The sequence below is a fragment of the Littorina saxatilis genome, linkage group LG1 (genome assembly GCF_037325665.1).
Source record: "Littorina saxatilis isolate snail1 linkage group LG1, US_GU_Lsax_2.0, whole genome shotgun sequence".
Taxonomy (NCBI): Eukaryota; Metazoa; Mollusca; class Gastropoda; order Littorinimorpha; family Littorinidae; genus Littorina; species Littorina saxatilis.
Window position 1 is genome coordinate 34933909 of NC_090245.1, and position 15519 is coordinate 34949427.

At 44.0% G+C, this 15519-nt stretch overlaps 1 protein-coding gene across 1 annotated transcript in view; it reads left to right on the plus strand.

The window, feature by feature from the left end:
* The window catches only part of LOC138968237 (uncharacterized), a 221961-nt gene continuing 206442 nt past the window's right edge, over positions 1 to 15519 (plus strand). Inside the window, exon 1 of the mRNA XM_070340792.1 lies at positions 1 to 649. Coding sequence (XP_070196893.1) covers positions 553 to 649 — 97 coding nt within the window. The 5' untranslated portion in view covers positions 1 to 552. The remainder of the gene's footprint in view (positions 650 to 15519) is intronic.

Consider the following 15519-nt stretch of genomic DNA (forward strand, 5'->3'; position numbering starts at 1 on the left):
TCTAGCGAAGACTGCGACTATGAAACTCGTGTGACACGGTGAGGGTCTTTGACTTCAAACTGTGTATCTGCGCGACTCATTCACTTTCACTTTGCGCCGAAGCAGCGCAAGACGGTGAAAAGCAAACAAGCCAGTGTTTAGTAGCGCTTCAGATGAATCCGCGGACTGTTGGAAGAAAAGAGCGAAGAGAGGTTGAAGAGAGTGGAAGAAGCGGAGAGAGGCGCGCTGAGAGAAGAACACAAGACAACGCTCGGCTCAGAGCAGCGCAAGTCAGTTGTGTCGGTCGCAATGTGCGGTGTACATGTGTCTGAGACCCGCTCGCTACAAGAGCGCGCGGCATCGGAGAAGCGGAGAGCGAGAGGCTAGCGAAGAGAGGAAGGGAGGAAAAAGAGCGGGGGGATCGCGTGAGTTTTGAATGCCGGTGACCAGGGCTGAGGACCGAGGTGACAGAGTCGTCGCCTGTCCAGCCCTGACCGACACCTGCTTTCGCACCTTGCTGTGTTTACAGACGGCGCTAGTGTGCCGGAAGTGGCCAGTCCAGCCTGCCCCATCATGGCGCAGGCAAACGAATGGATACTACAGTCAGCCAGTTTCTTTTGGATTTTTACCCTTCTACTGAGCGAGTCGCAGAGCAAAAAGACCCAGACATGTGAGTACAGACCCGTTTCCTTGTTTCCCTTCAAAATCCGCCTCGATGCATGACAATTTTCATACAAAAATCGCTTTGTGTACACTCGGCTCATTGCGGCGTCTGCCGAAGCAGACGATGCCACCAGTCAACACGAGCGCGTGTTGTGGCAGTGTCGTTTGTCCAGTTTGTTCGGATTCCCCCGCTTAAAAAAAAATATATTAAAAAAAATCATTGACCAGGGGGAGAAAGATAGAGAGAAATAGAGAGCCAGAAATAGAATCCAGAACCCCCCGTTTTTCTCTATCAATGCCATGCTCTCATGAGCATGATGAGGGTCCGTTCTGTCCCAAACGCGGCAGCGCTGCGGCTTATTTTCTGCCCTAAAAAAATACGCGTGCTATTCTGAGACACACGTCGAGGCGGCTGGTATCGACTGGCCGCCTGTCATGCATGCTTCAAACGCTGGAGAGACAGTCGGGTTTGTCTGTTCTGCCGACCTCCGGCATCGGATTCAACTCAACGTGTAGTTGTAATAGCAGTCGTAGTCCGACTGGTCAGTCAGTGCAGTGTACAGGATTTTCGTTTTGTTGCTTTCTGCAGAGCTCGGCGATTTAGCGATAGGAGTTGGGGGGAGTGAAGCACTGAGGGGTCAGAACGAGAGTAAAAATGTGTGTTTATATTTACATTGTGTCCACGCTCGTAGCGCGGGGTCGAAGGGGGAGCCCTTTAACACACACTGTACACACAGTCAGACACGCCACGTGCGAGGCTCGAACGAGGGTGATTGCAGTTGGAGAGCGTGTTTATAAATCACATGCAATGCGTGTCTTATTTTGGCTCTGTTGCTGGGAGTTTGCGGACATTAGGGACAGTACCCAGCAGTTTCCTTCTTTGGCCCTTGCATGATGATTGCTCTCAGTTCAGTTCTTCTCCGCTCTTACTGTCATAATTTATCACTCTCGTTTAGCGGCGTTTGAACCTATTCAGTTTCTTACCCATCTTTAGGATCTGGCATAATTCCCATTTTACTCGTAACCGATTGTTTTTTTCCCTCGCGCTGTTTTCATTCATATCTGTTCTGTCTCATGTCTCTGCTGCGCAGTCTGTTTGGCTCACTGTCGGCCAATTCGTTCGTCCGTCAGTCCGTCTCCCTGCTGCATGTCTGTCTGTCTGTTACTTGCTCTGTCTCTGTCTCTGTCTCTGTCTCTCTCTGTCTCTGTCTCTCTCTCTCTCTCTCTCTCTCTCTCTGTGCCTCCTCGCTACCAGTTAACATAGGCTAGACATTTGCGAGACAGGTGCAGCGGGTACTGAAATCAGTGGTTTTAAAGAAAAGGTCAGTGGGGTAAACAAATGGCCTTCGAGCGGAACTTTTTATGACATAATAGTTCATACATATCTGTCTGTAAGTGTATACATTTCTTGTAAATTCGTTGATTTTCAATAGTTAATGCAACTTACATGCATGTTCATTTTCAATATTAAATGTAAATACGTTCATTTTCGATTGCGTGCATAAACAGTTGTCGATACAATAAACTTTCAAAGCATCAAAAGCGTCTCTGCTCCTCCTCCTTCTCCTGATGGACGACAGGGGGATTGTTCAATGCCAAACGGACGGATTCGCTTCATTGACGGGTGACAAGACGGTGGGAAGCGGCGTTGTTGTCTGGCACTCACTTCACGCTTGGCCTAATTAGCCGTAACGGCATAAAAGCCAACCTTGTTGAGCGCAGCACAACTGAAGCGACGACTGACGATGTCTTCTTTGCCACTGATTCTATGCAAGTTGGGATGCAGATGGTGCAAGGGGGGAGGTGGGGGGAGCATTCAGAGAGAGAGAGAGAGAGAGAGAGAGAGAGAGAGAGAGAGAGACAGACAGACAGACAGACACACAGACACACAGACACACAGACACAGACAGACAGAGAGAGACAGCGAAAGTGTTTGTGTGTGAGTGTGTGTGTGTGTGTCTGTCTCTCTCTCTGTAAAATACTAAGGGGAAGAGGAGAGGAGGAGGGCAAAGGTGGACAGAAAGAGACGTAGTCAGCTGCAGATAAATAAATTAAATCCCACACCCTAGTGCTCCCCCTTGTATCCCAAACGCACACATCTGCAAATCAAAACTCAAAGTAAAGGCGCGAATATTAAAAGATACCTTCTTTCTCATTTAACCGATCATGTCAGCCACCACAGTTATATGTCCAGGTTTGTGTGTGGGTTAAAAACATCTTTCATTAAAAACACATATGAACTAGAATGGCTTCTTTCTCTGCAGAGTGGGACTTTTTTTTGTTGCAGTATTGTTGAAGCTGCCATCAGTGTTAACGTCCGAAATTTATTTATCATAACTTTTTCACTCTGCACAGAACGTAGCCAGGCTGAAGATTTTGAATATTATTTTTAAAGGTCGAAGGATGCTCTCATTTGGTTAAAAAATACAAGAAACATTTAAAGGCATAAGGTTGACATCAAAACGAAATCACTTGGCACCATGCAACAAGCTATGCTTATAATATTCAGTTCGGCCTCAGTGGCTCATACCACCCGAACAGGAATTACTTTATCTAGACCTGTGCTGTCGAGATGTTCTCGTTTCATGTGAAAGACTAAGGGGGGGGGGGGGGGGGGGGATCTGCGATAGATGACATGACAGGAAAAATGATGTTTAAAGCAATGGTAAGGTTGCAGCAAGCACACTAGCTGACATGTGCAGTCAGGTGCTTCGCAAGGTACAAAGCCCAGCCTTCAAGGAACAAAAGGGCAGACTTGTTTTCTCCGAAACAAGACAGGTAGTGAGTGAGATTATTAGGCCTCCAGTTTATGTTCAGGGGAGGATTTTCTGTGTAGTACGGGCTCGGGCGAGGGGTGGGCCAGTTGCCGCGTTTTGACAGCAAGGGGATTTTGCATCCGCTTCCCCCTTTTACCTGAAGTGAAGACTTTACTGAGCTTCTTTCTTGCCCCAAATACAAAGATCTTCGCTTGCCCACAGAACGAGCGGAGGTGTCCGCCAGGGTCAGTATTGGCTGGGGGGTTCTTGCGGTCTATTAGTTAGCGTAAGCGTTCTTTGGTTTGGAGTGGTTTGTTTTCTCAGCAGTTGGTTGGGAGATGTTTTGACGTGTAATACTTTATGGTTCCTTTTTTCGCTTTGATTGGGCTTTTCATCGTGTCACATTCAACTTACCCCCCGCGGGTTAGGGGGAGTCCCATATTGGTTGGGACTAGAAAGAATTTACCCGATGCTACCCAGCATGTCGTAAGAGGCGACTAACGGTTCTGTTTCTTCTCTTCTTTTGTCTTATTTCTGCCTTACCAGTCCTTTCACCTATATTTCCTTCCAAGAAAACTCTCCCTACTATTCCCTGCAGTTTTCCAATTCTTTTCTTGTTGTCTTATTTCTACCTGACTGGATCCATCACCTTTATTTCACTTACCAAAAGTCTTCTTTTCCACATCCTTATTTCTCTGCACCCCGCATGTCGTATGAGGCGACTAACGGATTCTGTTTCTCCTTTAACCCTTGTTAAGTGGTTCTTGTATAGAATATAGTCAATGTTTGTAAAGATTTTAGTCAAGCAGTATGTAAGAAATGTTTAGTCCTTTGTACTGGAAACTTGCATTCTCCCAGTAAGGTCATATATATTGTACTACGTTGCAAGCCCCTGGAGCAATTTTTTGATTAGTGCTTTTGTGAACAAGAAACACTTAACAAGTGGCTCTATCCCATCTCCCCCCTTCCCCCTATCCCATCTCCCCCTTTCCCTCGTCGCGATATAACCTTCGTGGTTGAAAACGACGTTAAACACCAAATAAAGAAAGAAGAAGAACATTCAACTTCTCTGTAACGTAGTCAGGGTTCAATTCAAAGTGTATTTTCTATTTCGAGTTTGTAACTCATAACTCATAACATTTTATTGATCCAACAAAGGAAATTAAATTGGTCATCAGCACATATAGGTCATTAATTAATAATTATAAAAGAATAAGAGAAGAAAATTCATAAAACCCATGGTAACAAAAAAAATATCTAAAGTAATATATGTACAACTACAATACCCTTTTTACTTGCACACTTGACACACCGACACACCAACACACATGCATACATACCTACATACATACCTACCTACATACATACATACATACATACATACATACATACATACATACATACATACATACATACATACATACATACATACATACATACATACATACATACATACATTCCATGTTAAAGTGTAGTTAAGAATATCACAATAATTATATCATTGTTTGGATTAACAGATAAGTTTTTATGTAAATGATGATAACAACAATCCATAATTAACGCTATTGCACTACCAAAAGAAGAGACCAACCAAACACATAAAACCAATCACAGTAATCATCATCAGTTATCACAGGTATCACAGTAGATTAGCCATCAGGTAGTTAGACTCAATTGGGCAAAATATAGTGTCAACACCATCACAACAGTGCTAAAGCTCATTATCACAGCACTAGTTATGATCAAAGGTCAAACAGTCATCAAATCATATTAAATCTATCACTAAGAGGTACATTTAAAAGGCATCACTGATAGTCTGTGGCCAGGACAATGGCTCGGTTGCTGTTAAAATATCTCACAGCTGCAGGAACAAAAGAACGCCGAAAACGCTCCGTTCGACACCTAGGCATGAGAAACCGAGCGTTCCGTGTGATGCGGAGATCCATCAGTGCGTCGTGGAGGGGATGCCCTAGGTCGAACAGAATAGCTCTGGACTTACTGGCAAGCCTTCTTTCAACAAGGACTTCAAGGGTGTCAAGGCTCTGGCCTACAGTAGAACTCGCTTTCTTTATCAGCCTGTTCAGCCTGCCAGTGTCCCTTGCAGTGGCATTCCCTCCCCAACACACTGATGCAAACACCATCACACTGCACACCATACTCTGATAAAACATGTACAGCATCTTGTTACACACATGAAATGATCTCAGCTTGCGCAGGAAAAACAATCTTGACTGCGTCTTCTTAAAAACAGCATCAACATGATTAAACCAGCTTAGCTTGTTATCTAGAACTACACCTAAATACTTGTACTCGCTGACTATCTCAATCGCATCACCTTTGATGACTACAGGATGGACAGTGTCTGCACCCCGCACACACAACTACCTGATTTCCTGTCAAAATTAATTAAATCCTATTTTAATATCATCGCCGCTATGCTCTGACATTGTGAGAACTTTACACTTGAGTTTGACTTGAGTGCCCTTTGGAAATAAGTCGGATTCACAACTTAATGCCATTCCGTAATCCTTTATTCCTTAAAAACAGTTAGGAGGACGAACCTCTCTCATTCAAATATCTACCATCAATGAAAAGTCTATGCATTATTTCATCTCTGACGAAATCAGAAACAAACAAGTTTGACTACCTATTCATGATGCAAAAAGACGCCAAGGGTTGATTCGCTCGTGTCATCAACAAATATAATCGGGTTGCGAACCAGCCCCAGAATCTCTCTCTCTCTCTCTGTTTGTGGATCTCTCTCTCTCTCTCTGTTTGTGGATCTCTCTCTCTCTCTGTTTGTGGATCTCTCTCTCTGTTTGTGGATCTCTCTCTCTCTCTCTCTCTCTCTCTGTTTGTGGATCTCTCTCTCTCTCTGTTTGTGGATCTCTCTCTCTCTCTCTGTTTGTGGATCTCTCTCTCTCTCTGTTTGTGGATCTCTCTCTCTCAGTTTGTGGATCTCTCTCTCTCTGTGTTTGTGGATCTCTCTCTCTCTCTCTGTTTGTGGATCTCTCTCTCTCTCTCTCTGTTTGTGGATCTCTCTCTCTCTCTCTCTCTCTCTCTCTCTCTCTCTCTCTCTCTCTCTCTCTCTGTGATTTAAGACTTCCTCCTATGTAAGACCTGAATGTTTTCTCGAATGCTCAGTTCATAACCATAAACACTTACCCTCATGTTAGGACCCCCTCCTTTTCAAGAGCTAAGCGTCACCCCCCGCGGGTTAGGGGGAAGAATTTACCCGATGCTCCCCAGCATGTCGTAAGAGGCGACTAACGCATTCTGTTTCTCCTTTTACCCTTGTTAAGTGTTTCTTGTATAGAATATAGTCAATGTTTGTACAGATTTTAGTCAAGCAGTATGTAAGAAATGTTAAGTCCTTTGTACTGGAAACTTGCATTCTCCCAGTAAGGTAATATATTGTACTACGTTGCAAGCCCCTGGAGCAATTTTTTGATTAGTGCTTTTGTGAACAAGAAACAATTAACAAGTGGCCCTATCCCATCTTCCCCCCTTTCCCTGTCGCGATATAACCCTTCGTGGTTGAAAACGACGTTAAACACCAAATAAAGAAAGAAAGCTAAGCGTTCAGATTTTTGGAGGTCTTGAAAGGGGGGTGGCATTGTACTCATTTTCCGCCAGGCGGCTTGTTATGAAAGACGGGCGGAAAGCGTGCAGATGAAGATAAACTTCCAACACCTTTCTGTGTGAACTCTGCTCGCCCTCTTCCTCCTCGCCAGGTTCAGACAGGTAGACCCCAAGCAGACCAGCCACGGGTCTTGTTATCGTCAAACCTTATCATAGTCAGCCTGCAAAAATAAATCGTTTCAAAGGTATCCCCGACCTCTCAACACCTTGCAAGTTCACCCAGGTCTTTTCTACCTCTGTCAGTTTCTGCTTGGTTGGTATTTTTATCCTTCCGTCTTTCTTGCTTTCTTTCTCTCTGTTTGTTTGTCTGTATGTTCTTGCTTGTCTTGCTGGCTATGTGTATGTCTGTCTGTTTGTTTCATGATCATATTCATTTTTCTCTTCGTGTATGTTGAATTTGGATACATGTAACTGTAAGTCTGACCCGTCCATGGACATGAATATTTCAAATCATTTTTGGATGAGAACAGGAACCCTTCGTAACAATTGTGATCTAAACAAATCTTAAACGCTTCATTTGGGTAGGGTGTCAGTCGTTCTACAACAAAAATATATGCGGCATGCAATTTTGTCGGCCTACTTGGAACCGCGCTAAAGAATTTATTTGAGAACTTGGAGGCTTTGCCGAGCCAGTAGGAGGTTGTGTTATACGCTTTTCTTACGTGTTAATGGGTAATCGCGGCGAATGTGGTTGCTTCCTGATTTATCACAATTGTTATCTATAGCAGTGAGACTGATTTATCACGAGTATCTGATGTAGAGCTGTTGCTGCTTAGCCTGGTGTGGTCGTTATCTGAGCGACGACACGCATCAGACAGCAAGTCTGTAGCTACGTGCATTGTAGACACCATCTGACGGGTGGAGAGAGAGAGAGAGAGAGAGAGAGAGAGAGAGAGAGAGAGAGAGACAGAGACAGACAGAGACAGACAGAGACAGAGACAGACAGACACACAGAAAGGCACACAGACAGAGACAGAGACACACAGGCACATACAGACAGAGACAGTTTCACATTTTAAGATGCCTTAATTATATGCATTCTTTTTTCGTAATTGAGAGAAAGAATGGCCTACGCGAAATGTATACATTGTCACGGATTTCGCAACGTCCACCCAACCCCCTCCCCCCCAAAAAACCCACAAACAAACCCCAAACAAAATCACTGCAGTTTAGAAGCCATAATTTTCAAAGCACATCGTTCAAGTCCGGGGATCTGTGTCAAGTTCAAAGGTAGAGTCCTCTTTTTTGGCTACTACTCATTCTTCGCAGTCAAGCCCAATCAAAATACACATTATGTTATCACATTTATGTAAAACAAAGAAAATAAGCATGCAAAATGGGTGAAAATAAAAGAATACAAGAAAAAGAAAATATTGTGACTCCGAACTGATTTTGGGGAAGAGGAGGAAATTTGCTATTGTCAAAGGATTCGTAATGGTTGGGAGCAGGAGTGATGAAGGGGGTGTGGAGGTGGTGGAGGTGGGCGTGCTCAGGAAAGAGGTGCCTACATAGAGGTGACTGCCACAAAATGTCAAGAGGAAGATGCAGGTGTTTTGCTTTCTGTATAATTTACGCGCGCTCCGAAAGCTTGCCATCTCTCCCCCTGCATTCCCTTTTCTCTGTCCTCCCCCTCCCCCCCCCCCCCCTGCATTCCCTTTTCTCTGTCCTCCCCTCCCCCCCCCCCTTATTTCTGCCCCTCCGCCTCCCAGTTGCCGGCTGTACCCTTTTAGTATCTTACACTTCAGTATCTGCCAGTTAACGAGAGAATTCCATTCATTGTCTTGGCATTTTGTCGTCTCATTCATTTGTGCTGACATTCTGTCAGTGTGTAAGACGGTATAAAGGTCATGATGTCTTGTAACAAAGAGCCATGCATAAATAACGCAGCGGGGGGGGGGGGGGGGGGGGGGGGGGGGGCTAGGAGGGGAAGGGATAAAAGAGGGTAAGGGCAAAGTTGATTTCCCTGTGCATCTATGTTTTCTTTTGGGATTTCCGGTGTATCTGCTTTGTCTTCGTTGTATCACTGGTTGCGCCGTTCAGACCGCCATCTTCGAGTCTGAGGTCATTGCTGTTACGTCATCGTGAATGATTTCGTGAAAGTCGTCTTGATTTGCATGCTGGTTCTTTTTAATGTCATGGCAGTTTTTCGTTAGTCCCTTTTCTAATTTTGCGCGCGCGCGCGTTTGTGTGTGTGTGTGTGTGTGTGTGTGTGTGTGTGTGTGTGTGTGTGTGTTAATTACGCCCTTTCTCAGACAGGGAACATCGCAAACGTTGCGAACGAGAGAGAGAGAGAGAGAGAGAGAGAGAGAGAGAGAGAGAGAGAGAGAGAGAGAGAGAGAGGGAGAGAGAGAGAGGAGAGAGAGAGAGAGAGAGAGAGAGAGAGAGAGAGAGAGAGAGAGAGAGAATTGAATTGAACTTTATTTAACAAGGATTAAGATTTAAGGCTACGCCTTTTCTTACAATCTGTCCTTGGGACGCACAGACACACAATGATAAAATTGAAAATTAAAAAATTAAAAAGTTAAAAAGTTTACCAACAAAAGGAGGTCAGAAAACTTCAGCACGTGATGATAAAGATGATGATGATGATGATAATGATGATGATGATGATGAGGATGATGATGATGATGATGAAGATGAAGATGAGGCATGAAGAGCATACATATGTGGTTATTCATAAAATAAAATGCATACTATGCAAGTAATCATAAGTACAAGCTGGTAGCAATCGAACATATGTAGCAATAGTACAACAAAAATATGTTCAGAATATACAATGCACAGCATATCTTCGGCGTAATACTAAGTGTGGTAAATCAAAACGCGTTAAACTACTCAGACATTAAGTGTTTTTTGACACATTTTTTAAAACTTTTTAATGACTTGAAGTGTTTAAAGGATGATGGAAGTGAATTCCAAACTGATGTACCCGAAAAAGCAAGACTGGTCTAATAAAGGTCAATTCGTGGAATCGGTGGGATCAAGTTGACCGACCCATATCTGTCGGTAGCTTTATTAAATAATGATGTAATGTAAATCGGCACTTTACCGTAATACAATTTATGCATGAAAATGGCTTTGTTTAACTTGAGATGCTTTTCCAGTGGAAGAAAGTTAAGCATTTTTAATTTCATATCTGTTGGGGCATTATCCTTTACGATGAGTTTAGCCGAGCGACGATAGAGAGAGTCTAACTTTTTCAAGTGGACATCACTGCTGCCATCCCAGAGCGTCGAAACATAATTGATGTGAGGCATTACATGAGCATGGTGGAACATTTCCAGAGTCCTTTTGTCCGTAAATTGCTTTAACTTGGATAGGAGGAAAACGTTCTTGGCTACTTTCTTGCAAATATGCTGTAATTTTATTACCATACTTTTAGTTTTTATTGGATGGACAAGCATAGCATTGGCACTAAACCAGTTATTTACATCGTTTAAAAGCTGTTTGAAGGGAGGACTCTATTACTGGAACAGACTTTCCACTTGAATGAAGAGAAGAATCGTCAGCAAAAAAATCACTTCTTACATTGCTATCAGAAATGTGCAGTGGCAGATCATTGAGAGAGAGAGAGAGAGAGAGAGAGAGAGAGAGAGAGAGAGAGAGAGAGAGACACAGAGAGACAGAGAGAGAGACAGAGAGAGAGAGAGAGAGAGACAGAGAGAGAGAGATCCATCCATCAATCACTCAATCAATCAATCCATCCACCAATCAATCGATCCATCAATCAATACATACATCAATACATCCATACAACCATCCATCCACCCACTTTGTGTAAGTCGAGTCAGACAGAACGCAGGGTGTGTGTGGGGGTCACTCCAGAGACCGACTGTCAAAGCTGCCTAGTTACCTTGACAAGGGGGACACAGTGAATCGAGTTCGGAGGAACAGTTCGCTCAAAGGGACTCTCAAGTTTCCCTCCTTCTCTGGGCGCTTTGTTCCCCCTTCTCACCACTTCATGGGCCGTGTAAGGAGGGTGAAAGGGGAACTCGTACTTGGGGTTCCTGCCTGTGTTGGGCCATTGTGGAACTCCGTGACGGCAACGCTGGTCCCAACTTTGGCTACTAATCACCCTCTTCACTCTGTAAAAGGGGAAGTAGTGAAGGCAGAGGAGAGGTACTACTACTACTACTACTACTACTACTACTACTACTACTACTACATGTATTACCACAACGCACACCCCTCCCCCTGCATTTAAGATTCCCTGTTAGAGGCATTGTTTTTTCCAGAGATATTGATAAAAGTTTCAGTGCTTTTTACCTTTTTTTGTTTTAGAGATTTGTGTCCGTGATTTAAATTTTACCCTCAATTTAAGATTCCTTCGTTTTTAAGACCCGTTATTTTCTCCTAATTTTGGAAGTCTTACTAAGGGGGTTCCACTGTATTACTACTAGGGTGGAAGTAGGGGTTGTTTTGGGACTGGAGGGGACCTCCTTTGACATTGGATTTTCGGGATTAGCAGCTAAAATCTGTCAAAATGTGTCACCAACTGTTACCCCTTTCTGTTGACCCAGTTGTGTCAAGGTCACGGAAAGGTTAAGGCTGAGGTGGCCATGTTCAGGGAGCGAGTATGCATCTGTGATGACAGATTGTAGACATTATTTTCTAGGTTGATATTTGTCTTGGCTTTGATCCATTCTTTCCGTGGGCACAACAGGAACAGGTTCCGTACTAATTCGCAGTGGTTGCTTTTCACTCATATATATCTATATATACGACTTGTGTCTGTCTGTCTGTCTGTCTGTCTGTCTGAGTGTGTGTGTGTGTCCGCGATGCACGGCCAAAGTTCTCGGTGGATCTTTTTCAAATTTGGAGACCGTATTCAGCTACACCCCGGACACAACCTCATCGATGTGATATTTCAACACGTGCTCTCAGCGCGCAGCGCTGAACCGATTTTGGTTTTTCTCTGGATCCATTCCCAGTAACTCTTCCTTATCTTCTCCAGTGTTTTCAGCCGCGTTTATCTCCCTTCCTCCGTGCGGTGCGCCGGCAAAGCCGGCGTACACCCGGCATAGCCATTCGGCTCGACTTCTTCCCGGCGCAGCCGTACCCGGCGAAGCGGGTATTCATCTATATATATATAACTAGAGGAATACCCGGCTTCGCCGGGGTGAATCGCGAGACAGAGACAGACAGCGTGGCGGTTCATCACAATCACCTCTGCAGGCGAAGTCCTGTCAAACGGGATTGAGAATTTTAGAGCTTATTTCTTAGCCCTATAATTATTATCTGTTGTGGCTTCTCAAATGCCTGAACATACAGACAGACAAAAGCCGCTAGACCCCATCACAAACAGAACTCTACAATCCACAGGTTTTTGCCCACACACACACACACAAACACACACACACAGAGAAGCCGTATATATATATATGTATATCTATATCTATATCTATAAATATATAGAGATAGGTGAGAGTGTATTTTTCGCGTGGCTATAAATTGATTCGACCTTTTCACTTTGACAGTAAGAACAACTTACGGGTGCAAGGGAAGCGTTCTGGACAGCGCAGTGACATTCTAAAAATAGTTACTCAGAAACGGGAATTTGAGGTGAACGGCGCGAGACAGAGACAGACAGCGTGGCGGTTCACCACAATCACCTTTGAAGGCGAAGTCCTGTCAAACGGGATTGAGAATTTTAGAGCTTATTTCTTAGCCCTATATTATCTGCTGTGGCTTCTCACATGCCAGAACATACAGACAGACAATAGCCGCTAGACCACATCACAAACAGAACTCTACAATACACAGGTTTTTGCCCACACACACACACAAACACACACACACACAGAGAAGCCGTATATATATATATGCATATCTGTATCTATAAATATATAGAGATAGGTGAGAGTGTATTTTTCGCGTGGCTATAAATTGATTCGACCTTTTCACTTTGACAGTAAGAACAACTTACGGGTGCAAGGGAAGCGTTGTGGACAGCGCAGTGGACAGCGCAGTGACATTCTAAAAATAGTAATAGTAAGTTACAAACGGGAAAGCCACACGAAGGAAGGGAGATAAACGCCAAACACTGGAGAAGATAAGGAAGAGTTACTTATAATGGTGAAATGAACACAAAAACCCAAATCAGTTCAGCGCTGCGCGCTGAGAGCACGTGTTGAAATATCTCATCGATGATATTGTGTCCGGGGTGTAGCTGAATACGGTGTCCAAATTTGAAAAAGATCCACCGAGAACTTTGGCGTTGTGATGTGGTGTAGCGGCTATGGTGTGTCGGTATGGGGGCCCGGGTAGCTGAGGTGGAACCAAAATAGCTGAGGTGGAACCAAAATCGGTTCAGCGCTGCGCGCTGAGAGCACGTGTTGAAATATCGCATCGATGAGGTTGTGTCCGGGGTCTCTCTGAATAAGCCCACCAAATTTGAAGCAGATCCATCGAGAACTTTGGCCGTGCATCGCGCACAGACAGACACACAGACACACAGACACACAGACACTAGTCGTATATATATATATATATAATATCCGATTTTTTGGGGGGGTGGGGGGGAGGTAAAGTTCAAAGATTACCGTTAGTAAACGTCTGAGGACTATTTCGCATGTGACAAAGTGTCAATCATGCGCATTCGGTTTTTAGGCGACAAAAGTCGTAAATGAAAATGTGTAGACTGTAAACGTTGTCGTAGTCGTATATATATATAGATATATATATCCCATCTACAAATCAATTGTTTCATTTATCTGTCTTCATGTTGTGTCCTTTTGTATCTGTGTGGCAGACTTAAAGGCACATTTCTGTTGTATATTTTTAACTAAAATCGTTGCTTTTGTTTTTATTTTTTTCCCATCCTATTTCTTTGCACTTTGTTTTGTCTCTTGTATAAGCCGGAAAAGGAGGGGTCCGTGCAGCACAATGCGATCTATTCTTGACCCAAAGTGATTTACAGGTACTCTAACTTTAAAAAAAAAAGAAAGAAAGAAAGAAGCAAAACAGGAGGGGCGGAGAGAGTTCGAGACTGTAAAATAATGTGTAACATGGTGTAATTGCTCGGGGCGAGCTTTGTGCTCTGTTGGAGGCGGGGAGGGATTACGGACAGGTAATCACAATGCTTGCTGTTTAACCTGTACCCTCCGTGACTTAACCCCCTCCTGCTGTTAAAGAATCAGGCACTGTTTTTTTTAAGGCAAGGCAAGGCAAGGCAACATTTATTTCAGTTCAGGAATGTAAGGTTTCAGGGAGGAGTCGGGATGAGCCGATTGCGGTGAATACTGTTCCCTCTTTCTCCTCTGGAGTCTTTGATAGGGTTTAGTAGATGAATTGCAAAGGATATTTTGAAATCAAGTATTGTATTCTTGCCCGGCCTCTAGTGTTACGCTACAGATGACCGTGCCTCGTGTGTTTGACTTGATAGTTGGCTTAGAGTTTGAAGTGTTCACATGGCAGCGATTTTGAACTGACTTTGTTTTGACAAAAATAGTTCGAAATTTGATTTGAAATCGGTGGACAATCGGCCAGATGAATAGCACTTAAGAGTTATACAGAGGCAGGTACCGGGTAGGTTGTCTCCGGGACAAGGCTTTAATTGTAACATTTTGGCCGAAATTAACGTCAAGGGAAGTTTTGAGTGAATGCTGAATGTTAATTTTTAGTTACTTTGAAGCACCGAGGCTGGCCATATCAAAACATACGAGACAGCTTTATGATCTTTTCTTGGCTTATTTTTGTTTTCAACATGAAGGAAAGTACTGAGTGACGGTCGCTTTAACTTCAAACCCTCAGCAACCCGTAAGAGCGCGCGCGCGTGGATCGAGAAAGAGGAAGAATTTGATCTTTCATGGCCTGTTACTTGCGCACAATGAGGTTCCGTAAGGTTTCTGTTTGCCTCGCTGGACAATAATGTTCCGTGTACTTGGGGATCAGCTTTATTTGATAGACTCTCCATTTCTAATGACCGTTGTGGGCTACAACGCTAGGGTCACTCACACGAGACGGAAACATTACACTAACGACTGTGCTTGTCAAATTTGCCGTACAGATTTGTTTATTTTTTCGGAGTTGATTGCGAGAGAAGCAAGTTCAAAGTACCCCGTGGGTCATTCGCGTGGTGATATGGGAAGAGGGTGGAAAGATGTGTGTGTGTGTGTGTGTGTGTGTGTGTGTGTGTGTGTGTGTGTGTGTGTGTGTGTGTGTGAGAGAGAGAGCGAGAGAGAGAGAGAGAGAGAGAGATATGTGTGTGTGTGTGTGTGTGTGTGTCCTGTCCACGTTAACGTACGTAACTGCCGATGCATTTTATATTAGACATTCCACCCGTCGCTTTCAATTTGCCGTTCACTGGACAAAGGTTGATCAAGCTCCCCCTCCCAATGCTCCTCCCTTTCTCTCCTCCCCAAAGCTGTGGGCAAGCTTGCCGATGGTTGTGGAAGGAAAACGTAAAACCTCTTAAACCAACACCTTGCAGTTGAGTAAAAGTCAAGAGAAAAGGGAAAGGAAAACCAACAAGTTTGAA